The following is a 25,877-nucleotide window of genomic DNA, read 5'->3' on the forward strand; positions in this document are numbered from 1 at the left end:
CACAGAAGAGCACATTTTGGCATGATGGCCAACTAGGCAGCCTGGTTACCCTTCCCAGTGGGAACACCTAAAATCCTAGATTAAGGAGGGGAGAATGTTATAAACACTTCACTGAGCAGGTGTGGTAGCAGAAAGCCTGAACAATAAGCATGCAGCTAAGTTCATGTGCCCTCTGGTGGCTGCATCAAGACATTGCCTAGAACAAGTCAAGCCGCCAAGCTTTTTTTTTTAAATTCTAAAGCAACACACTACAGAGTCAGACAGACAAAGCATTTTCCTGGGTGAAACTGGATTTGTGCATCATGTAAGTTAAGCCACTGGTACTGTCAACTGTATGTGTCTTGTGTTACTTCCGTGGCTATTCTGAGGGGCTTGTCATCTGAGGACAGTCCACTCCAGGGTATGAGGGTGACAAGGATGTGAAGCAGAAACTTTCAAGAACAGCCGGGAGGTGGCAAAAATTCCAAAACGTCCACTTCTCAAAAGCTTGGTTTTCCTGGCAGATGGTCCACGGCAAGGAGGAGAAGTTGAGTGGGACTGCTTTGTGGGAACCATGTTGTTGTTGTTGTTAAGTGCCATCGAATCGGTTCCAACCCATAGCGATCCTGTATAGAGTTTCCAAGGAGTGACTGGTGAGCTTGAACCACCGACCTTGCAGTCTGGCACATTAACCCACAGCAGGCATCTCAGTCTTGGTCGTTGACTCTGGATAGTTGGTGCTGAATTTTTTAAGTTGTACAAGAGAAACACTACCCGCCCTGCTCCATTCTCACAATTGTTGCTATGTTTGAGCCCATTGTTGGAGCCACGGTATTGAGCCATCTCTTTGAGGACCGTCTTCTTTTTTGCTGACCAAGCATGATGTCCTTCTCCAGGGTCTGGCTTGACAACATGTCCAAAGTACGTGAGATGAAGTTTTGCCATCCTGGCTTTTAAGGATCATTCTGGTTGTACTTCTTCCAAGATAGATTTACTCACCCTGACAGCACATGGCATTTTCAATATTCATCACCACCACTATGAAATAATCCTCCTTTAAAGGCACCAAGCCTTCCCTGGTCTTCCTTAGTTATTGCTATAGTTGTGTGCTGTAGAGTCAGTTCTGACTCATAGCGACCCTTATAGGATTTCCAAGGAGCGACTGGTGGGTTTGAACAGCCGACCTTGTGGTTAGCAGTCCAGTATTGATTCTACAACGCCACACCAGGACACCTTGATGGTACCTAACAGTATATAATAGAAGCCGTGGTGGAACATGGCTAACCCATCAGCCGCTCCCTGGGAGAAGGATGTGGCAGTCTGTTTCCATAAAGATCACAGCCTTGGAAACCCTAGGGAGCAGTTCAATTGTGTTCTGCAGGATCGCAGAGAGTCAGAATGAACTGAACACCAGTGCATTTCCGTTCTTTTGTTTGGTTTGGTTTAACGGCACATAATAAAACATGGTGATTTAGATCAGTGGGAAAAGGAGGATTATTTCATAGTTTTGGATCAACTAAAGAGTGGAGGTTAAAAAAAAAAAAAGTTAGATTATTTTACTTCTTATTCCAAAACGGGATCCCTGGTTGGTACACTCAACTGCTCACCAAAAGGTTTAGAGGTTTGAGTCTACCCCAGAAGTGCCTTGGAAAAAAGGCCTGGTGATGTACTTTTTAAAAAAACAAGCCATTGAAAACTCTACAGAGCATACATAGTTCTACTCTGACACACATGACATGAGTTGGAGGCAAAGAGTCATGGTTAACTGATTCATCTTTTTTTTTTTTTTTAATTCCTAAGTAAATTTCAGATGGAAGAAAAGCTAGAATATTAAAAAACATAAAGGGACATTCATTTTCATCAAAGATTCTATATTGTTTTTGTTGTTAAGTGCCTTCGAGTTGGTTCCGACTCACAGTAATCCGGTTTAAGATTTCAAAGGCTTTGAGAGCGTAGAAAGCCTAATCTTTCTCCCACAGAATGGCTGGTGGGCTCGAACTGTAGACCTTGTGGTTTTCAGTCCAGTGTTTATCATATGGAGCTATAGAAGAGGGGAAATTTCAGGACAGAATTTCAAGTTCTCATGGACCCCAGATTTTCTGGAGCTACGGAGGGTGTGAACCCCAGAAACTATTGCCCCAAGATGATCTTTAACTCAAGCCAAAATATCTCCTGAAGCCTCCTTAAAACCAAATAATAGCTTAGCTTAACTTAAAATGTCTACATGGGATCAAAGTGGCAACAGTGACTTGAAACATTAGATAGGAACCTTAGGGGACAGTTAATGAGGGCGAAACAACTTAGAAATGAAGGGGTGCACAATTTGAAGAATGTCATCAATGCCACTGAATTGTACATGTAGAGCTCTCTACAGTGGGTGGCACTAAACACTGGAGTGACTACACTGAGCCAGGGTCGCCAATGACATGTTCAAGGTAATACAGAGATCCATGGATCCAGCCAGCTGGAGTCTGCTCATCTTCAAAGTTTATGGGTCACCAAAGAAGGACTCACCCAACAAAAATTCCATCAAGAATGATGAGCTTTCACTCTACTCAGTTCCAGAAGGCCAATCAAAATACGTGTGTGAAGCCAAGAACAGTTCACACCACACCTCTGACAGTATTAATCTGAGCCATAGACAAATCGCTATCAAGAAAAGGATTTCTATACTAAGCCTAAGATGCACAGTACTGTTCAATGGGAGAGTGGACAATGATGATTAGCTTCCAAATGTACCTGCTGGACTTGTCCCAAGACTTGGTGTTGGTTTTGCTGGCCTGGTTGGACTGCATTTTGCTAAGAAGTTCACAAAGAAGTTGGTATAGCTGTTTGGTTTCAATGAACCCTCAGCTTTACCCAGGTGGGTGTTGTTGCTGTTGTTAAGTGTCGTTGAATCGGTTCTGACTCATAGTGAGCCTCTATAGGGTTTCCAAGGAACGGCTGGTGAGTTAGGAGTGGCTGGTGAATTTAAACCGCCGATCTCGTGGTTCACACTAATCTTGAGGTCGAGTGCTTATCCTACGACACCACACCAGAGAATATTATGACTGGGGTTTGCAACAATTCAGTCATAGATTTGTGGAAGCACTTTCAAAAGCCAAGAAATTGTGAAGAATCCACTCAGAAATCAGTGAAATAATGCTATGATCGTTACCATCCGTCATGGTTATACACTTCATATAATAAACCCATATTGCTACAGAGAAATGGAGAGATGGCAACCTCCCCTATAAATTGGCTTTCTTCACCTGGACAAACTATCCCACACCCTTCTTTATCTTGGGTGGCACCATATGGTAAGTGGGCTCAATTGGAATCCTTGCACCCAGAGATAATGTACAAGCCTTACATTGTCTTGTTCTTGTGTTGACTTCTTATGCACACAATTACAATTCCAACTTAAACCCCAAAAACCCTACAAAGGGGTGTCAAAAAGTTTGTGGGAAAATTATATGATGTTTCCATTCTATTTGTCCATCACCTTTATAAGGTATACTCTGAGCAACAACAAAACAAACTAGAAGGGCAACTCTAAAGATACAGCTGTGGATTTATGAGCCCAAAAGTCCTCATGTGAAGAACGGAGCAATAAGACGACATAAGAATTTTGTAAAAGCCCTGCAGAAATGAAACACATGACAAAGAGGAAGAAATGAAAAAAAAAAAAAAAAAACTTGGGGAAGTGTTCACAAGAAACAAAGCTCAGCTCAGCTCTCCTCCCTGTGTAGAAGAATTGGTCAATATGATTAAGACCTCCGGTTAATGGAACAAGAAACTGGCAAAGATATGAACAGATCACTCACAGCAATCGGCATTACCCTGAAAAGGTGCCACACGTCGCATGAGTGAATTCACAAACAAAACACATTTGCTAATGTACCGTGTGAGCAAGGCTGTGCAGAAAATGCCACCTCTAGCCATCCTTGATGGGTATGTCAACGGTTACATCTTCTTTGCAAGACCACATGTGGGCACCGTCCATGCCAACAATAGTTTGTGCCCTTTGGCCTGCACATGTCTCCAAAAGGGGAGAGTAAGTCTATTCCCACAAGGCTGCATTCAAGAGGACAAACTGCAGTCCAAGCAGACCTCACTGTGCTTATGCTTTCCACATTTGTTGGCAACTGTGTATCAAGCAAGTCTATGGACGCCATTTTTCCAACAGCCTGTGTTGACTTTCTCTCTCTGTCCCAGTTTGGTCATATTCACCATATTCCAAACTTTGTCATCACACTATTGCATAATTTACAGGTGACAGTCTAGTGTCAACATCATTTTTCTATGCACTGGGGAACCCAAAACATTCATGTAACTCACTTTACTGCGTTATTGGCTTTGTTGCGGAGACCTGGAAACAGACATACAATATCTCCAAGGTCTGCTTGTACCTGCAAGCTGGTCACCGGAAATGGGTGGAAAGAATGATGATACATGCATCCGATGTAAGATTCACAGCTGTGAAACACACCAGGGCAGATGTGTGAAAAGCTATGGGATCATTGCTAAGAGACAGTAGTTTGTTGTGGTTTTTAGAAAGCGCAATGAAGAACATGGATGATACCTTTAGATTCTATATGAAAATCTAAAAATTCTATAAGATTAGATTCTTAGATTCTATAAGGAGCTCTGGTATCAGAGTGCTTACAAGTTGGGCTGCTAACCTCAAGCTCAGCAGTTCAAAACTACCAGCCGTTCCGTGGTAGAAAGATGAGACTTTCTGCTCCTGTAAAGATTTACAGTCTCGGAACCCCTGTTGTTGTTGTTAGGTGCCATCGAGTTGGTACCGACCCATAGCGATCTTATGCACAACAGAATGAAACATTGCCTGATCCTAGGCCAGCCTCACTACGTTGTCATGCTTGAATCCATTGATGCTGCCACTTGGCCAATCCATCTTGTTGGGGGTCTTCCTCTTTTCCTCTGACCCTCCACCCTACCAAACATGATATCCTTCTCCAGTGACTGGTCCCTTCTGACAATATGTCTGAAGTATGAGAGACAAAGTTTGGCCATCTTGGCCTCTAAGGAGCACTCTAGCTGCACTTCTTCCAAAACAGATCTATTGGTTCTATGGGCAGCCCATGGCACTTTCAATATTCTCCTCCAACACCGTAACTCAAAAGCATCAATTCTTCTACGGTCTTCCATATTCACTGTCTAGCTTTCGCATGTATATGAGGTTATTGAAAATACAGGGTCGCTATGAGTCGAAACTGATTCCACGGCACATCACCACCACCACCGTATGAAAAACAGGGTCTGTGGCTATTAGTCGTTTAGTTTATGAGTTGCCAAAATAACTTTTCTGGCTTTTTTTAAAAAAGAAATACATCAGGCATAAAAGGCCACATGTCATATGATTCCAGACAGGAGATGTTCAGAATTAGCAAGTCCAGAGAGACAGAAAGCAGATGCATGGATGCCAGAGGCTGGGCACGAGGAGGAAGTGACTGCTTGTGGAGACACCGTTTGATTGGGGTGATGACAGTCTTCTGCAATTGATAGCTGCATCTTTTTTTCAAAAGTATCACTGACCCACATCTCCACCTTGAACCTGTGCCCAGCTGAGTCTTATTTGAATGCAAACTCACTGAAGCCTTTAGTGAAATTACCAGAATGAGTAGAAATGACCAGAATGTTTGCCACAGTCCCTGTTTTCTTCAGCAGACGACACCGTAACCGGCCCTGGCCGTCACGGTCACGGGCGAACTTGTGACCAACACACAGACGTGTGCTAACCCTGCTGCCATGTAGGGACTTTTGACAATAAGTGCCTACTTCTGCCTTTCAGCCATCAGTGTCTCCTTCCTGTGAACAGCCACTTCCCTCGCAGCTGCAGCTCCCCGCTCTCTCGCCTCCCTCCCACCGGATGAGCCAAGCACAGATGGCTCTTCTGAGACTCGGGGCTGTGCTGTACCACTCCAGCTTGTCAATCTGCTGGGCTACAGGTAGGGGAGGGTGCTGAATGAGGGACAGACATTTGCATTTTAAAGACACTGGTCATCTGCCACCCTCATCCATACTCCAAAAGCATGCTTCTAGCCAATGGCTGCAAACTGTGTTGCCCCCTGGCTGGCTCTGTGTGCCAGGTATCTCTTTCACTTGCCTTCTTCAGGGAGGCTCCAACCTGGCCATGGGAATCCCTGGGTGGTGCAAATGGTTAACATGCTTGGATGACACAAAGGTTGGAGGTTCAAGTCCACTTATAGGCACCCAGAAGAAAGGCCTGGCTATCTACTTCCAAAAGCTCAGTCACTGACAACCCTCAAGGGCACAATTCTGTTCTGACACACATGAGGTGAGCATGAGTCGGCGTCACCTCCACAGCAGCTGGTTTGGATTTGAACGATCCGCTCAGGCTTCGCTCACTTCTTTTCTTTTGGATCTCACCTCACAGGATGCCCCTCAGAGATCGGTATTCTCTGGTTGCCCTCATCCCCTAGCCTGACCACCAGGGTCTGACTGCTGAGGGACCCGAGTCCCCCTGAAAGGTTCCATCGGAGGCATGCACACACTATTCCCTCATGAAGCCCCGCCTATGTCTATTTGTGAACTGGCTGATTTGCTCCTTTGGCCAATGGCTGTCCTGATGGCCCAGCACTAGCAGACTGCCTCCGTGGTCCCTCGCCTTTCTAACTCTGGATTCTCTGTCGCATACACAGGGCATGCTTCAGGAGGGCTGCAGGGGTGGAATTCTCCCCTAAAAGTGGCTCTGCTGTCGGGGGCCAAGCTTGGGGTGCTTTCTGACTTGGTCTCTCATACTTTGGACATGTTGTTGGGAACGACCAGACTCTGAAGAAAGGCATCATGGCAAAGTGGAGGGTCAGCAAAAAAGAGGAAGACCCCCAATGAGATGGACTGACACAGTGGCAGCAGTAATGGGCTCCTGCGTCACATTCATTATGAGGATGCGACAGGACTGAGCACTGTTTCTCTCTATTGTGCATAGGGTCACGAAGAATAGGAACCAACTCAACGGCACCTAACAACAACAACATCTTGGCTACCATCTTCCAGATGTCTGTGGCAAAAAGGACTAGCTCAGTCAAGTATGTTGTTAATTAATTTAATTCAATGCCTTAGTCTCAAGTTCAGCTCATTACATTTATGATCAGAAGAAAAGAGTATCTCAAAACCACCAAACCAAACGTTTCATCTTTGTTGAAAGCCAAACTAACTTTTCTTTTAGGAAAGATGAAGTACCAGCACATTTCTGTTCTGAGGAAGGAGTCCTTTGTAAAATAAAGCACTAAGTAATTTAATACATCCGAGGAGCTCTGCTGGCTCAACAGTTAAACGCTCAGCTGGTAACTGAAAGACTAGAACACATCCAGAGGCTGTACAGGAGAAAAGATCTGGCTGTCTGCTTCCCTAAAGATTGTTGTTGCTGTTGTTAGGTGCCATCGAGTCGGTACCGACTCATAGCAGCCTTATGCACAGCAGAACGAAACACCGTCCGATCCTGGGCCAACCTCACTACTGTTGCCACGCTTGAGTCCATCGATGCTGCCACTTGGCCAATCCATATCATTGGGGGTCTTCCACTTTTTCTCTGACCATTCACCTTACCAAACATGATATCCTTCTCCAGTGACTGGTCCCTCCTGACAATATGTCCGAAGTATAAGAGACGAAGTTTGGCCATCTTGGCCTCTAAGAAGCACTCTGGCCGCACTTCTTTCAAAACGGATCTATTGGTTCTTTTGGCAGCCCATGCATGGCACTTTCAATATTCTCTTCCAACACCCTAACTCAAAAGCATCAATTCTTCTACGGTCTTCCTTATTCACTGTCACATGCATATGAAGTTATTGAAAACACCATGGCTTGGGTCAGGCACGCCTTAGTCCTCAAGCTGACATCTTTGCTCTTCAGCACTTTAAAAAGGTCTTGTGCAGCAAATTTGTCTAATGCAATATGTCGTCTGATTTCTTGACTGCTGCTTCCATGAGTGTTGATAGCTGATCCAAAAAGAATGAAGTCCTTGACAACTTCATTCTTACAGTCTACAAAACCCTACAGTGGTCACTTTGAATTGGAATCAACTAGAGGAGACCTCCTTAACAACAATTTAAAACACAACACATGTCCCTCTCCCCAGGGAGAAAACCCACACCAAACCAACCTGTTGTTAATTACAACTCACAGTGGCCCTACAGGGTAGAAAACTGCTCCATAGAGTTTCTAGGGCTGACATCTTTACAACAGACTGTGATATCTTTTTCCAGTGAAGCAGCTGGGGGGGTCAAACCACCATCCTTTTGCTGAGCAGCCGAAGACTTTACCATGGCACTGCCAGGGCTCCTGATTGGAGAAGACCCCTGCACTTCCAAGGCAGGACTCCTCCAGCAGTGTGCAGCATGCATGGTACCTTTTGGCTCCGCCTGCATCTGGGGAGACGATGATGCAGCTCTTCCACTCAGCAATGTTCTCTCGGATCCACTGCAGGACCGCAGGCTCCGCATACAAGTTATCCACGGGAATGTCAAAGAAGCCCTGTGGGGAGACACCAGAACCATCTGTCTTTCTTACAGGAGTGCTTGCTTACAGATCATGGCTTTCATGAAATAAACACTGCACTTTTTATTCAAAAGAAGCTTTGGTAGCTGACTCACTTTTCTGAATTGTAACCAATTGAAATAAAGCCACAGACATGTATCAGAAGCATGGGATTTTTTACATTGTCTTATGTTTGCCTGTATTGCTGAGGAGTATAAGAAGGCCCATGGGGGAGGGAGAAGATGTCTTGTTTCTTAAGCAACTACTATACACCCAGTACTTGTCATAGACAGTATAATTAGGCCTGGTTTGCAGATGAAGGAGCTAAGCTATGAAGTGGTTAAAGAACAGATACACATCATGACATCATGAATCTGTCATTTAATCATTTGCCAGCAGTGAAGAAGGAATTATATAGTGTTTACTCACCAGCTGTTCCACGGAAACCCTATATAGGGTCACTATGAGACGGAACCAACTCGATGGCACTTAACAACAACTAAGGAGTCCCTGGGTGGTGTAAATAGTTAAAGCACTCTGCTGCTCCAACCGAATGGTTGGAGGTTCAAGTGTACCCAGACGTGCCTATGAAGAAAGGCCTGGCAAACTACTTGTATAAAACCAGCCACTGAAAACCCCATGAAGCACACTTCTACTCTGATATTCATGCGGTCGCCACGAGTTCGGAGTTGATTCGATGGCACCTGGCTTATTTTTTAAACAAGAGGTCGTTTCTACTTTGCTAAAATTGGTGGAGGGGTTATAATGGATTGAATTGTGCTCCCTTCACCCCAAAATATATGTGGAAATCCTAAGCCCTGTACTTGTGAATACGGAGCCCTGATGGGGCTATGGGTTAAGTGTGGAGCTGCTATCTGCAGGGTCAGCAGTTCAAATCCACCAGCCACTCCACGGAATAAAGATGAGGCTGGTCACTACTCAGTGGCAGTGGGTTTTGGTTTTGGGGTTTGGTACCCCTATGAATGTTGCAGCCCTGTTTGGAAATAAGGGTCTTTTTCTTTTGTTATGTTAATGAAGCAATTTCATAGAATTGACGTGGGACCTAAACCTAATAACCCCTTTGGAGTGGTATCGGATAAAAAAGGAAAACAACTACAGAGACACACACAGAGGAAAGATGCCAAGTGACAACAGAGGTAGATGCCATGTATAAGCAGGCAAAGAAACGCCAAGGGCAGTGGCAGCCACCAGCAAGTAGAAGAGAGGCCCCCAGAAGGAATCAACACGGCTAAGACCCTGAACTGGACTATGAGTCTCCAGAACTGTGAGCAAATAAATGTCTATTCTTTCAAGCCACTCACTAGCAGTATTTGTAAGAAACCAACACAAGAAACTAAGCCACAAAGAGGCAAAGCTAATGCCAGACTAGATGTCCAAGTTCAGTAAAGACCAAAACAACAGAAGTCATATACAAACCCAAGCACAAGCAGCTACTTTTAAAAGTATTAAGGTGAACAGAGTTAGGACCTAAGCACACCCATTAAGCGCCAGATTGCAAGCAGCAGAGAGCAATCCGTCATACCTGTATCTGCGAGGCATGAAGGTCCATGGTAATGATGTGGTCAGCCCCAGCCACCGAGAGCATGTTGGCCACAAGCTTCGCAGAAATCGGAGCCCGGCTCTAAAACAATAAGGGGATCGAATTTGTAAGAGGGAAAGAGAAGGAGAAAAATGGACACAGTGAGATGACTACATGAGAAACAGAAGTCACAAGATAAAACCAACACAGTAAAGAAACGTACACATGTTGCAAGGTAGTCGGGATGGCGCAATGGCTACATGCTCGACTGCTAGGTGGAAAGCTGGTAGTTTGAACCCGCTAGCATCTTCATAAGAGAAGAGACCTGGAGATCAACTTCCATAAAGATTACAGTCTAGGAAACCCTACTGAGCAGTTCTACTCTGTCCTATAAAAACAAAACCAACATCCACTCCCAATGAGTTAGTGTGTTGTTGTTGTTGTTAAATGCCATCGAGTCGGGTCCGACCCATAGCGACCCTGTACAGGGTTTCCGAGGGTGTAAGTCTTTGCGGGAGTAGAAAGCCTCATCTTTCTCCCGCGGTGCGGCTGGTAGTTTCGAACCGCTGACCTTAAGGTTCGCAGCCCGATTCGTAACCAATGAGTTAGTGTAGTGGTTACGAATCGGGCTGCTAATCTCATGGTGAGCAGTTTGAAATGACCAGCCATTCCGCAGGAGAAAGATGAGGCTTTCTGCTCCAGTAAAGATTTACAGCCTCAGAAACCCTGTACAGGGTCGCTATGAGTCGGAACTGACTCCAAGGCACATCACAACAACAACCACTGAGTTGATTCTGACTCAGTGATCCTATATAGGATTTCTGAGGCTATAAATCTTTAGAGGAGCAGAATATTAAGTCTTGGATGAAGTACAGCGAGAATGGCAAGACTTTGTCCCATGTAGTTTGGTCATGTTATCAGGAGGGACCAATCCCTAGAGAAGGGCATCATGGTTGCTTGGTAGAGGGTCAGCAAAAAAGAGGAAGACCCTCAATAAGATGGAATGACACAGGGGCTACAGAAATGGCCTGAAGCATAACAACAGTGTGGATGGCACAGGTCATGAGGTCATCATGAGTTGGAACTGATTTGATGACACACAATTAAAAATGTCACATGTTGTAATAACAAGAGATATCTTCATTACACTTTCATCCATCAAATATTTGCTGATCAAATCCTGTTGGGAGACAGTGTGTTTTGGCACAGACATTCAATCGAGAACAAACCAACTATCAAATAAGTAAGCCATTAAATATATAACTAACAACGGGGTTTCATTCTGGCAATTTTGTCATAAGCCAGTTCTCATATAAGCTGTATACCTCATGTTTTTTTTAAGTTTTCATTATTTCCTTTTATTACCAGTACTTTTATAAATTTGATTTTTGTCTTCGTGGGCAGGAAATGTTACATATAAGTTTATTGTTGTTGTTGTAAGTGTCATAGAGTTGATTCCAACTCATAGTAACTCTGTATAGGGTTTCCAAGGCTGTAAATCTTTTTAGGAGCAAAATGCCTCATCTTTCTACTGTGGAGAAGCTGGTGGGCCCACACTGCCAACCATAAAGGTGGCAGTCTAGTGTTTATCCTACAGAGTCACCACGGTCCCATAACTTATTGTTGTTGTAAAAAATGCTGTTGAGTTGGTTCCAACACCTAGCAACCCTGTATAGGGTTTCTGAGTAGTGGCTTGTGAGTTTGAACCGCCGACCTTGTGGTTCAGACCAATCTGTAGTTCACTGTATTATCCTGTAGCAATAGATCCATTTAAATACATACATTAAAAATTCACATATGCATTAAAAGAGATGGATGGCTCTGGTATTTTGTCAGATGCAGTAATAACTCCACCGGTAGAAGGTTCTGGATCATGTGGATTACCCCTGGGGATGGGGATGGAATTTTTAGTAAGAAAATTAATCAGAGTTGTCTGTATGGTCTTTTGATGTAGTAAATATTACTAACAATAAGATGTATAAAAAACAGAATCCAAACAGTCGAAAGTGTGGTTCATTGTTAACTAATATGCTATAAATTGTGGACTACCTGTATACGCACATAATGGCACGATTTGCATTATTCAAATTATGCCATGTGTGCGGAACTAAAAGAACAGGGACAGAGAAAGAGACAACACAGCAGGAAGGACCTGTTAGACATTTGCTAGAAGCCCCTCCAAGGAAATTATGTTTAAGATGAGTTGAGCAAAAGCAGGGAGAACATTCCAGAGTGGAAGCAGCCCACAGAATCACACATTCAGAGACTGAACAAAGCCTCTCGTGGTTCCAGGTAGCGGTCAAGGAGAGCTATGAGACAACAGTGTACATGCTGACAGCTGGAAGCCCACATGGTTATAAATTAAACACAACCGACAAAAGGGACACCCCTTGGGATTATTTAAAATTTAATATTGAAAGAAACAGAGTATCTCCATGGAGTTCTGTGTGGTACAAATGGTCAATACACTTGGCGACTAACCAAAAGGTTATGTCTGCTCCCGTAAAGATTTCCAGCCTCGGAAACCCTGTACAGGGTAGCTATGAGTCGGAACTGACTCCACGGCACATAACAACAACAACAGAGGCACTTTGAGAAGAAAGGCTTCGAGATCTACTTTCAGAAAACCACCCACGGAGAATCCTGTGGAGCACAGCTCAGTGTTGACATACAGGGGTGCCATGAGTTCTAGAGATGACTCTACAGAAACTGGCTTTGTAAACTGCTCTAGGGCATAGTGGGACTCCTGGTGTGGCGCTGTAGGATCAGCACCGGGCTGTGAACCACAGGTTCGGCAGTTCAAACCCACCAGCTGCTCCTTGGAAACCCTATACAGGTTCACTATGAGTCAGAACCGAGTTAACGGTACTTAACAACAACAACATGGCATAGTGGGTTATGAATTGGGCTGTTAATCACAAGGTCAGCAGTTCGAATCCATCAGCCATTTCTTAGGAGAAAGATGAGGCTTTCTGCTCCCATAAAGATAGGCAGCCTCAGAAACCTTATATAGGGTCACTATGAGTTCGAACCTACTTGATAGCACATCACCACCACCATAGCTTTAATTTCCATATCCTACTTTGTGGACAACAGAACCATCTACACTTAAAAAGATCCAAGAAGACTTAGACCAGGCAACAGCCTTCAGCATTTTGCTATAAATAATAGCATGCCTTTAACAAAAGAGAAAATGTAAGCTTCACAAGATTTTATTCTAAATGTTGTTGTTAAGTGCCATTGAGTTGGTTCTGACTCATAGCAACCCTGTATAGGGTTTCTGAGGAGTGGCTGGTGAGTTTGAACCCCTGACCTTGCAGTTCAAACCGACCTTGAAGTCAAGAGCTTATCCTTCAGCGCCACACCAGGATTCCTTATTCTAAACAGTCACATACAGATAATCACAGTTCTACTTTGTCCTATATGAGTCAAGTCAGATCTGACTGGACAACAGTGGGTTTGGGACAGACGCTGAACACGTGCACATATGCACACATGCCTGTGCCCTTCCTAGTCTGTCTTAAGCCTGTAAACTTCACTGAAACCAGTCAGCATCCCAGCAACACATTTGCCTCCCCTGGCAGATGGTGGTGGTCACATATGAGGAGTCCTGGAATGGAACCCAGGTCTTCCACATGGAAGGCAATGATCTTATCTCTAAACCACCACTGCCCTGCAGTGAAACCTATATTGTTACCTTATGTTTTCATCATTTAACTGCCCTGGTGCACACTACCTTTGAGATGAAACGAAATTTTTTCAGCTTTAATATCCCAAGCCTCCTCCTTCCCACCACCACTGGGCAAGCCCACTGTCCTTTTCTACAGAAGGCTTTAAACCTGGCTTCTTCGGAAGACAGCCCCCAACACAGCCTGCTCTTCCTCCCAACTCAGCTGCACCAAGATTTTTGATTCTTCCAATCTGGTTCCAAACTTCCAACCTTAAGGCACTCAGGAAATTCCAGGTGGAGGTCAGTGAGCTTATTTTCCCGTGAAGATTTAAAGCTTCAGAAACCATATACAGGAACTATAGCACACCACCACCACCACTAATAGAAATACCATGGAGAAAACAGCTTAGCTATCGCTCTTGATCGTTCCCCTTGAACATCAATTTCTCTAAGTTACCTCGAAGGTAAAAACCACATCTTCTAGGTCTTCTAAAAACGCACAGACCCTCCTATAATACTAAGACTGCTTTAAAAAAATAATTAAAATAGCTCAGCAACATCAACTTTGCACTTCTTGAAAGGTTAAGAAGAGCTAATGGCATTTTTTAAATTAAAAACATTTTAAAATTATTTTGTTGTTGTTGAGATTTTATGCATAACAAAACTCAGCAGTTTCTAGAAGTACAGTTTAGGCGCATTGATGACAGTCTTTCAGTTGTATGAACATTCTCAACCTCAGGGCAGCTATTGAATCTTTTGAGCTGCTGTTGTCAATTTGATCTCATATAGACAATTCTTTCCAAAAGCATAATGCTTAAGGCAGGCATTCTTTACTAGTGAGAGTAAACTACTGTTTGATTTTACAGCGACTTGAGGAACTATTTTTGGCTTAAGGACTTCATCTAGTTCTTCTGATCTCATGAATGGAATTAGCCATGTTTCCTTCCTATTCAGGACCAAATTTATTTTGCAATGATTGTAGATTCACAGGCAGTTGTAAGAAATACTAGAGATTCCCCTGCATCCTTTCCCCCACTTCCTCCAATGGGAACTGCTGGTGAACTTGAATACACTCTCACAATCAAGGATCTTGACATCAATATAACCCACTGTTATGTTTGTGTTGAGGAGTTGGTGTGTTTATACAATTGTAGCACATGGGTAAGTTCATGTATCCATCACCACCACAAAGATACACATCAGTTTCTTCATCACAAGGAAGATAAAGACATTTCAGTACCTGCAAAAACAGGCTTCATCTGTTTCCACTTTTATAAACATTAACATGATGGCTGGCTGAAAGACAAATCTTTGAAAAAGACTAGAGAAAAATATCTATTTATTCAATCATTGAGATAGAAACCAAACATTTCCCAGCTATTTTCATTGAGGCAATATGCAAGGGCAAAAATCAAGACATGAACCCAAAGCAGGTTCTTTGAACAGGACACACCTCGCCTACCTTGTCCTTTTTATCTTGGCGGGCGTACGGGAAGCATGGGATCACAGCCGTCACCCTGGATGAGGATGCGATTTTGCAGGCGTTGATCATGATGAGGAGCTCCATCAGGTTGTCATTGATTTCTCCGCAGCCACTCTGGATGATGTAGACATCCTCCCCTCTCACGCTCTCACCGATCTCCACACTACCAAAGGAAAACCAGACCCATTCAGATGAAAGTCATGTCACCCCTAGTTTCAATGATTCGCTGGGAAGACTCTTAAGATGTAGCAGATGAATAGATAAACTGCAGAGAAAACACAGAAATGCACATGAAAAAAAAAAAGTAATTCACTTTAAATGTGCTGCCTGGATCAGCTCAGAACAGCAGCTATGCAGTGTTCAATATTGGTTCTGAACAGTGATCTACACTGGGACGATGGGTACATGCATATGGTGACATGGCAGAGGAACTAGTTTGATCCTTTTCTTCCACAGTGAGGGATCAATACCGGAAGCTTAAAATGAAATCAAGACATAGCAATGTAAACATGGTTTACCTAAAAACTATGTAAAGAATTGAGATTGATTACCTTTGGACTGTTAATTTGTTATAAGTCTTACAGAATGATTTGTCTTTTGTGAGCAGTGTTTATAGTGTTGCTGTTAAGGGTTGTCGAGTCAGTTACAACCTAGAACCCATATAGGGTTTCTAAAGCTTTAAACCTTCTTGAGAGCAGAAAACCTCATCTTTCTCTTATAGTGTGGCTGGCGGGCTCGAACCATGGACATTGTGGTTCACACTACAGTGTTTATCGTATGGATCCACCAAGCTCTCAATGTATACATATAACTGATAAAAACAAAAAGGCATTCTCAAGAAGCTATGGGAGAATGCTTATCAGCACAACAAAATATACCAAGAAAGGGGATACAGAAAATGGTAAATTCTGTGCAGGAGAGGTGAAGAGAATCCGGCTGTGATGTACTAACTATAGCAAAAGGAGATGGAGCAAAATCAACAAAGGGTAAAGATGTGTGGGCTGAAATTTGGGGAAAACTAGGCACAAACCTCCAGAGTCCTGTCCTCATGGAGTTGCAAAGGACATGTGTACTCACTCCATGATAACCCATGGGAAATGATGCCTACCCAGGAAGCTCCCTGAAGACTCTGTGCCCAGGGGGTTCTTGGTAGCTGGTCACATTGGTACCACTACTTAACACATACCCAAATTCCAGACTCCCCAAAGGAAAGTTGATGTTCAGTAGAAACCAAATTGTTTATACAATTTAGACCCCATGAGCCACTCTTCTCAGTTAGGGAATGGTGGGAAGCCTTGTGAAATCCAAAGACCTTTCTAATAAGGCTAGCAGTCATGAACCTGACATGGTAATGTCTTCCTGCACAAAATTATCATTTTAGCCAAGTTTTGTTTTTTTTTTTTTCCCTCCAGTTGCTGTCGAGTCCATTCCAACTCATAGTGTCCCCTGTGTGTGTCAGAGTGCTCCACGGGGTTTTCCATGGTTGAGTTTTCGAGGCACTTCTGGGAGGACTCAAACTGCCAATCTTTGGGTTAGCACCAAGGGACTCTGAATTCAATCCTCGACATGTTGAAGGATCTAAAAACGCTTCAAGATTTCAGAGGGCTTGAAGTACATCATTTTGTGTCCTGCAGATGCCTTTCCACAAAATGACTGGGGTTATCTTTCTGCTTGGGCACAGTTGCCACTCGGGGGTTCCCTTCACTCCTCTCCTACACAGCATTTCCCATTTTCTGCATCCTCTTTCTTGGTGGACTTCCTTGTTTTGTTGATGGGCATCTCAGGTAGTTCCCTGAGAAACAGTAAATAGGAGTTAAATTTTTTGAAACTCGCATGCCTAAAAATGGCTGTTTTCTACTCTTCCTTTTTCCTTCATCCCCCTTCTTTCCTTTCCCTGTTTTCTTGATAAAGAACTCTGGCTTGAACTTTTTTGTTGCTCCAATGCGTTCTAATTTACAACACTGCTGTAAATCTGAAGACATTCTGATTCTGGATTCTTTACGTAGGACTGTTGTTTTTTCTCTCTCTAGAAACTTTTCGAGTCTTCACTTTAACCCTCGGGTTCTGAAATTCAAGTATGACCTACTCTGTTTGGGTCTATTTTCACCTATTGTGTTGGGCATTTAGTACTTTCTATCTGGAAACCCCCATCCTTCAGCCCTGGGAACTTTTCCTAAATTAATTCTTTCATGATTTCTTCTCTACTTGCTCTGTGCTTTGTGAGGCAGCTGCTATTTGTCAGTTGTGTTGTTGTGTTAAAAATTTGTTGTTGTTGTTGTTAAGTGCCGTCGAGGAGCTTCTAAATACTATATTTTGTCTTCCTCCCTCTTTCCACATCTTTGTCAGCGTTCTAAAAGAATTACTCCATTTTATCTTCCAAATGCGTTCATGAAGCTTTTAATGATGATTATTTCTATGATTACATTTTAATTTTTCAAAGCTCTTTTGTATTCTCTGATGAGCACTTATTGTTTTTATTGTTAATCATGTTTAATTTATTATGACTGTAGGTCTCCTATGTCATTGAGGAGATTAACTTTTTGTTTATTCTTTCTTAAAATCTGTTTCCTCTAAGTTGCCTCCCCTTCTCCCCCTTTGATTTTCATCTTTTACAGATGGCCTTTCTTCACATTCAGTAGTTGTGGTTGTGAGCCTTCAAGTCAGTTAAGACTCACAGTCACCAGAGGCTGCAAATCTTTACAGAAAGTTTCATCTTTCTCCCATGGACTGGCTGGTAGATTCAAACTACTCATTTAAACAGTGCTGTTGTTGTTGTGTGCTATTGAGTCGGTTCCAATTCACAGCAATCCTCTATAAGGTTTCTGAGGAGCGGCTGATGGGTTTGAACAGCCAACCTAGTGGTTAGCAGTCCAGTGCTGCTCCCACAGCAGCACCAGGAGCATGATTATTTGGGGAGGTGGTCCTTGTTAGTGCTGGGGAAGGGTAAATAGAGGTTCCTTATATTGTTCTTTTAACTTTTGTATGTACTTGAAAACTTTTATAAAACACTTTTAGAAGCTATCCTTTTAATTAATGGATATATGTCCCGTTACCTAGTCACCCTACATCACAACCATGCGGGCTGACAATCAAAGAGCTTTCCCTATTATGGGTCAGTCACAGGAAGTGGATGGAGGAAATCACTCCCCTAAACAGTGACTTTCCAAACCAACAGTCCATGCTCTGATGGAAATCCCAACCGATGTATCGTAGAAGCTTCCAACCCACTCCTAAGGTTCAAAAATGCACACTTATGCAAACATTTTAGCTGCCATTGTCTAACAGAATCATTTATGACATTTTGGCAGTGGCTCTCAATAAAGGAAGGAAGACCTGCTCTGCCTCCTAGGAGACATTTGGCAATGCTTGGAGACATGTTTGATGGTCATGACTGCTTGTGGGGAGAGGGTGCACTGTGGGTAGTTAGTGGATAGAGACTAAGGATGCTTATTAAATGTCCTACAATGCACAGGACAGCTCCCACCACAAAGAATGATCCAGGCAGAACTGTCAATAGTGCTGACATTGAGAAACCCTGAAATAAGCAGACAGCAATCATTTCTCAAGGAGCCCTCGTGGCGCTGTAAGGTAATCACTGGACTGCTAACTAAAAGGTGGGCACTTTAAACCCACCAGTCACTCCACAGGAGAAAGACAAGGTTTTCTGCTCTGGTAAAAATTAACAGCCTCAGAAACACTATAGACTTGTTGTGAGTCAGAATCAGTTCTATCTTAAGTTAAAGTAAAGCATTTAAAGCATTAGTGATGTCACCTCTCCCCACCTTGCAAGAGGATGGGGTCTGTGGTTTAGGTGTTGCCCTGACTGGGCTGTGAGTATCGCATCTAGTCAAAAACGGTAGACTCAACTATTTCAGATTTTTATTTTCATAAATAAAAGCATCTTCAAATACAAAATTCAAAAGGATTTTCAAATTGAATATAAATGCAATTCAGGTCAGGAACTCCCAAGATAGGTCTTGTATTGGCTTTTATGCCCTCTTTCTATTTTTAATCATTCTGAATTTTGTTCCACATTTTCTCTCACTCTATTCAGGACTTTCTAATGGGATCCCTCCCTTTCAGAAAGTTGATAGTGGTAGCCAGGCATCGTCTAGCTCTTCTGGTGTCAGGGTCGTGGTCCACTAGTTCATTGGACTAATTGATTCCAAGCATCGTCAATTTTCTTCCCTCCACACAGGGAGACACCAATAGTTGCACCTTCAAAGTTACTATGTTTTTCAATTAACCATCAGCTATAAGGTTTGTTTATACTCAATAACATACATGAAAATGTAGTTCCAAGCTGCTAAGGAAATTAGTATACATGCAACTCACGTAAACACAATTGAGCATGTGATGGTGGAGACGGCGTGCTGTGGAATAGGTTCAGACTCAGAGTAACGCTGCATAGGGTTTCCAAGGCTGTAAATCTTTATGGGAGCAGAAACCCTCATCTTTCTCCCTCCAAGTGGCCAGTGGATTTGAACAACTGACCTTGTAGTTAGCAGCCAAACACATAACCCACAGTGCTACCAGAGCTCCTTGAGTATGTGTTAGTAAAGACAAATCATGATTTATCAAGTTAAAAAATACATGTGTTTAAGCAGGAATTCAAATGGTAATGCAGGACATGGAAGACACCTCACCCACTACTTACTGCCAACTCTCTTCTTCCTTTGTCCGCATCTCCTACATGACATTAAAGCCTAAAACATGTGATATTCTAGTCTTCTGGTGTGGTGCTGTGGGTTAATGTGCTGGACTGCAAGGTCGGTTTGAACTGCAAGGTTGGCTGTTCAACCTTAACAGTTGCTCCTCAGAAACCCTATACAACGTCTCGATGAGTTGGAACCGACATGACGGCTCTTAACAGCAACAACAAGGAGGCTTCAAAAAGTTCGTGGAAGAATAGGTCATGGAAATTTCCCATGAGCGTTTTGAAGCCCTAGTAGAAACAGAAGTCTCAGGGCCCCAGGGTTGTACCACTGTGTAACTCCAGAGGGCATCATCACCATGCGCCATCATCTCCTTTCTGACTTGCTTCCTGTTTCAACATAGACTTGACGCCCAGAGCTATAGTAGTCATGTTGCGACCATGAAGAGTCCCAAGGCTCTAACGCTACACTGTTCAGCCACCACCTACCTCTGGATTTCTTGTTACAGAATGAAATGGGTCATTATTTGCTTACTAAGGATATCATGTTTGTTAAGGTGGAGGAGGGTCAGAGAAAAAGAGGAAGACTCCCAACGAGATGGATTGGCCAAGTGGCAGCATCGATGGCCTCAAGCGTGGCAACAGTAGTGAGGTTGGCCCAGGATCGGGCAGTGTTTCGTTCTGCTGTGCATAAGGTTACTATGGGTCGGTACCAACTCGATGGCACCTAACAACACCACCAACAGCAACAAGCTATCATTGGCCAAGTAAAAGGAGTCCCTGAGTGGAGCAAATGGTTAAAGCGTTCAGCTACTAATTGAAAAACTGGCCATTCTAATCCCCAGAGGTGCCTCGGAAGAAAGAAAAAACCACAGTAGTGGAAAGCCAAGTAGCCAAAAGTCTCCTGAAACACACAGACACACATATACCCACAAGACAAATGAAGGGGCCATATTCTTTTCCACAGTTTAACTGAAGCCATTATTGCTCTACTTAAACATGATGTTAAGTTAAGTAAGGAAAAACCAGTCTTTAACCCTCAAAATTCTCAGAGTGCTTCCAGCGTTAAGGGATCAGTCTAGGGACATCTTGGCAATGGGCCCTTCAGCTTCATTAGCTGTCCCAGCTGCCACCACTTGGGGCAGAAATGAGCCTTCCGTTGCTGTTAGGTGCCCTTGAATGGCTTCAGACTCAGCAAATTCAAAGGCCATTGTTTTAACCAGCTCTGTTCTGGGATGGTTTGTTACATCAATAGATCACCAAAACCGTAATGACCAGAGGAGTAAACTGGTACAACAAAGCCTTTCAGATCCCATCACTACTGTCCTATAAAGCCACCGGAGGATTCTGGTGGTCTCAAGGGGAGCCTCTTAACATGACTTAGAAGTAAGAAGGTCTGTTTCTGTTTCGCACCAGGCAGCATTTTAAAAAAAGTGTGAATGGCAGGAGCCACAACCCAAATCAAACCAAACCCAGGAATCAGGACTTCTGGTCCTGGCTCAGGGAGAGATTTGGGAAGAAGCCCTCTATGAGAACATAGTTATTTCTTCCTGCCTTTTACCCTTCTATTTCTCTTCTTTTGGACCACACAGTAAAACGCAGCTCCCCAGATTTGGGAAGAAGCCCTCTATGGGAAAATTGTTTTTTTTTTTTTTTCTTCCTTTCACTCTTCTGTTTCTCTTCTCTTAGACCACACAGTAAAAAGCAGCTCCCTAGCACAGTATCTGCTCCAGATAACAGTGTATGATCACTCTTTGTCCCTGAACTGTCCAGGCAAACAGAAAAGGCAGGAAGTGAGCCTTTTTACAGTCTACATATTAAAAATACAAAATGTCACTGCCAAAAGTCAGGCCAAGTGGTTTTGTAGACCTAACGGCTGTTCCACGGGAGAAAGAGGAGGCTGTGCTGTGTGCTCCTGTAAGATTTAGTCTCAGAAACCCCATATACGTTGTTGTTGTTAAGAACCGTGGAATCGGTTCTGACTCATAGCGACCCTGTACATGGTTGGTTTCCGAGGCTGCAAATCTTTATGGGAGCAGAAAGCCTTATCTTTCTCCCGCGGAACAGCTGGTAGTTTCAAACTGCCGACCTTGAGGTTAGCAGCCTGATTCGTAACCACTACACTATCGGAGCTTCTCAACTTAATGGCAGTGTATTAATTGCAATACACTTAGTGAGGTCTTAGAGTTCTTGTGTTGCACTTGATTGCTAACCACAAGGTTCAGCAGTTCAAACCCACCAGCCACTCCTCGGAAACCTTAAACAGGTTTGTTATGAGTCAAAACCGATTTGAAGGCAGTTAACAACAACAGCAGTGGGGTCCTGATGAGTCTCTGTAGGAGAAACACAGGACTGCTAACCACAAGGTCAGTGGTTTAAACCCACCAGCCACTCCTTGGAAACCCTATACAGGGTCACTATGAGTCAGAACGGACTCGACGACACCTGATGACAACAAGAAGCACCGTACACTTAAGTGTCGTGCTGGTAACCCACCAATTACTCCATGAGAGAAAGATGCGGTAGTTTGCTTCCATAAAGATGGTAGTCATAGAAACCCTATGGGGCAGTTCTACCCTGTCCTGTAGGATCGTGGCAAGTCCAAATCCACTAGCCAGCAGAGGTCTGTGGCAGTTAGAATAGACTCAAAACCAAATATATTTGAGCCTGCTTTAAACTGAAATCAAACACTGAAGCATTCATACTTCATTGTCTGAGTGAATGTCACCCAACAGTGCATACAATATTTTTAGCAGAAATCCAACATTGACTTAGCAATGAACTTCTGATCCAGATTAACCATGTTCTTTAGCAAAGGATTGTGCTCAGATGAGGTAACGTGGAAGGACAGCATATTTGCTTTCAAAACCCACTTCATCCAGAAATGTCTCCTTTAACTTACTGCACTACCTCCCAGATAAAAGCTATTGCCCCCTTCTTCTTGTGTTCTTGGAGTAGGCCCTGGGCAGTGCAAATGGTTAAGAGCTAGCCAAAAGGTTGGTGGTTCGAACTCACCCAGAGGCACCTTCGAAGAAAGGCCTGGCGATCTGCTTCTGAAAGGTCACATTCATGTGCTCTAGGTCACCCCTATTGAATGCTATTCTGCTTTACACTGTGCAACTCAAGGGGTTGCCCTGAGTCAGAATTGACTCCTAGGCCATTGGTTTACTTTGTTCTCTCTTGTTTGTAAAGCTATTAAAACTTGACTCGCATTGGCAAAATATTGCTCCAGTCAAGCCTAGCTTGATCTTTCTCCAGAGCCCTCAACTATTCCTCCAGGACATCTTGTATTAGATGCTACAAAGCTGAACAGACTCACTGCATTCATATCTCCACTCATTCACCTTGCACTCATCACTTGCAGTTTTCTTATAGTAATCTCCCAATTCTAAGAAATAACGAGGGATTCACATAGCCTAAAAAGCTGACTTATGGAAGAACTGTGGCACTATATGATAAACACTGGACTGCTAACAAAGTTGGTGGTTCGAGCTTGGTAAGGTCAGTGAAAAAGAGGAAGACCCCCAACAAGATGGCGTGGTACTGTGGCAGCAGCAAACAATGGGCTCAAGCGTAGCCACGATTGTCACAGTGACACAGGACTGGGCAGTGTCTGTTGTGCATAAGGTTACTATGAGTCAGTACTCACTCGACAGCACCTAACAACAACAACAAAGATTTACAACCTTGGAAACCCGATGCAGGGTTCATGAGTCAGAACTGACTCTAGAACACACAACAACAACAACAACAAAACTGACTCAAGAACACAGCACACTAGACGACCTTCATTACACATATTAAAATTAATTCTGGGTATCAAAGACATTTTTGTCTAACCCAAGGTCATCAAGAGTCTTTCTCTTAAGCTTTCCTCTTTAAGTTTTATCAGTTTAGACTTTACATTTAGGTCTATGATCCGTGTCAAGGTTGTTTGTTTGTGTGTGTGTGTGTGTGTGTGTGTGTGTGTGGATGTGGGCAGTATGGGTGGAGGTTCCTTGTTTTTCACCATCTGTTCTGCACCACTTGTTGGAAATGTTCATTTTACTGGATGCTTGCCAAAGATATAAAAATTATCAGTAACTGTGAGTCGAATTTGAAACTGATCAAAGAACTGTGCCGACTCAGGCAGGTGACAAAGGAGTCCCAGGCCCAGATTTTGAGCATGGCCACACTTGATTGTACTGCATTTGTTAAGTATTGTTGTTAAGTGTCATCGAGTCGGTTCCAACAAACCCTGTATAGGGTTCCCATCAAGTGGCTGATGAGTTTGAACTGTCGACCTTGTAGTTTAAACTGACCTTGTGGTCCAGCGCTTCTTCTCACGGTGCCACACCAGGACTCCGTGCCGTGGAGTCGGTTCCGACTCATAGCGACCCTGTACAGTGTTTCCGAGGCTGTAAATCTTTATGATAGCAGAAATCCTCATCTTTCTTCAGCGGAACAGTTGGTAGTTTCGAATTGCTGATCATGAGATTAGCAGCCCGATTCATAATCACTACGCAACTCCATAGAGGCAACCATTTCTTGTGGCCTTGAGTAATGTGTATAAATGGCCCTCAAAGCATGTGTCCTTGCTACTGTATAGTATTGTTGTTAGATACTGTTGAATGGACTCCCACTCACAGCAATCTCAGGTGATAAATTCAGAACTGCCTCATAGTGTTTTCTTGCCTGTAATCTTTCCAGCAGACTCTTGGTTTGGAGCTGTAGGATCAGCACTGGACTGCAAACTGCAAGGTTGATGGTTTGAGCCCACCAGCCACTATGGCAGGAGAAAGATGAGCCTCGGAAACGCTGTACCCGGTCACTATCAGTCAAAACCCACTCAAAGGCACTGAACAATCTTTACAGCACATCACCAGGACTTGGGGCTGTACCTACTGAAAACAGCGCCCATGGCAATGAGTTTTATCTTGCTGACTGATCTCTCACAGCGGCATGGAAACAGTTATGGCTATTAGAATCAGCTCCAGAGCGCCACCCACAAGCAGTGCCCAGGACACCCACTTTAACTGCAATGCCTTAGAATATGCCTCTGCCAGGCCTTTCTTCCAAGCACCACTGCGTGGGTTCCAACCAACCTTCTGGTTAGCAGCCACCTGAGCTCAGACTATATATTCCCAGATCTACTAAGAAACTCCGAGCCCACCATCTTTGAGGGTAGCTAATCCGCAGCTGCATAAGATCAATATGAGTCGGTACCAACTGGATGGCACCTACAGACAACAGCAGTGCCCCTGTAGTTCTCACTGTAACCTTAGCTCAACCACACTGTCCCATTAACCCAGTGCTTCCCATGCTAGGTGCTCATCAGACACCTGGGGCGCTCTAAAAGCGCGGGTCCCGAGTCAGGGCCAGTGGGGGCAGGCCCGGGCAGCGTGGTCGGGAAGCCCCCGAGGTGCAGACTGGGCGCCACTTTGGGGCTCAACCTGCGGGGAGCGCCGGCGGTGCGGCCAGGACCTGGGTTTTCCGGGTCAGGGCCCAGGCGGGCGGCGGGGCCAGGCCCACCTGGTCTCCAGGTTGCTGAACTTCTTGGTGACCACCTTGCCCAGCTCCAGGCCCAGCCGTTCGGCCACGCTCTGGGACAGATCCTGGTGCGAGGAACCGCTGAAGAGCACAATGTTGGGCATGGTGAAGCTCGCGGCGACGACAGTGACGCTGGCGGGAAAGCGAGGCGACAGGACCCAGAGGAGATGGAGGAAAAGAGGAGCGGGAAGGCGCTTAAGAGGGTGCTGGGGAGGGAGGAGCGAGAAGGCGCGTCACGACCTGGAGAAGCAAGGGAGGAGGTAGCGGGGAAGTAAGGTGTTGAGGGGAGAAAGGAGCTGGAGGGGAGGGAAGAGTAAGAAAAAGCTTAGGACCTGGGGAGTTATGGGAGGAGCTAGGGGACTGAGAAGTGAGAAAGTGCAACCAAATCGGGAGAGAAAGGGGGAGGAGCTGGAGAGGGAAAGGCTAGAAATGAAGTTTGGGGGAGGAGCTTCAGGGAAGGGAGGAACCGCAGCGGTAGGAGGTGTTGAAAAAGCGCCTGGGAAGAGAGGGAGGAGGACCA

General features: G+C 44.2%; 1 protein-coding gene across 2 annotated transcripts in view; it reads right to left on the reverse strand.

Annotated features, from left to right (window-relative positions):
• The window catches only part of PRPS2 (phosphoribosyl pyrophosphate synthetase 2), a 29,725-nt gene extending 4,260 nt beyond the window's left edge, over nt 1-25,465 (reverse strand). The window contains exons 1-4 of one of the 2 annotated variants that reach the window (XM_006835630.1): nt 25,340-25,465; nt 15,154-15,337; nt 10,025-10,123; nt 8,354-8,478 (exon numbers count right to left, since the gene is read on the reverse strand). In XM_006835630.1, coding sequence (XP_006835693.1) covers nt 8,354-8,478; nt 10,025-10,123; nt 15,154-15,337; nt 25,340-25,461 — 530 coding nt within the window. In that variant the 5' untranslated portion in view covers nt 25,462-25,465. Of the gene's footprint in view, nt 1-8,353; nt 8,479-10,024; nt 10,124-15,144; nt 15,338-25,339 lie in introns of both variants that reach the window. The other variant, XM_006835631.1, reaches the window with a different exon arrangement.
• Between the last annotated feature and the right edge of the window lie 412 nt (nt 25,466-25,877).

This window comes from Chrysochloris asiatica, unplaced genomic scaffold (assembly GCF_000296735.1).
Source record: "Chrysochloris asiatica unplaced genomic scaffold, ChrAsi1.0 scaffold00018, whole genome shotgun sequence".
NCBI classification, from domain to species: Eukaryota; Metazoa; Chordata; class Mammalia; order Afrosoricida; family Chrysochloridae; genus Chrysochloris; species Chrysochloris asiatica.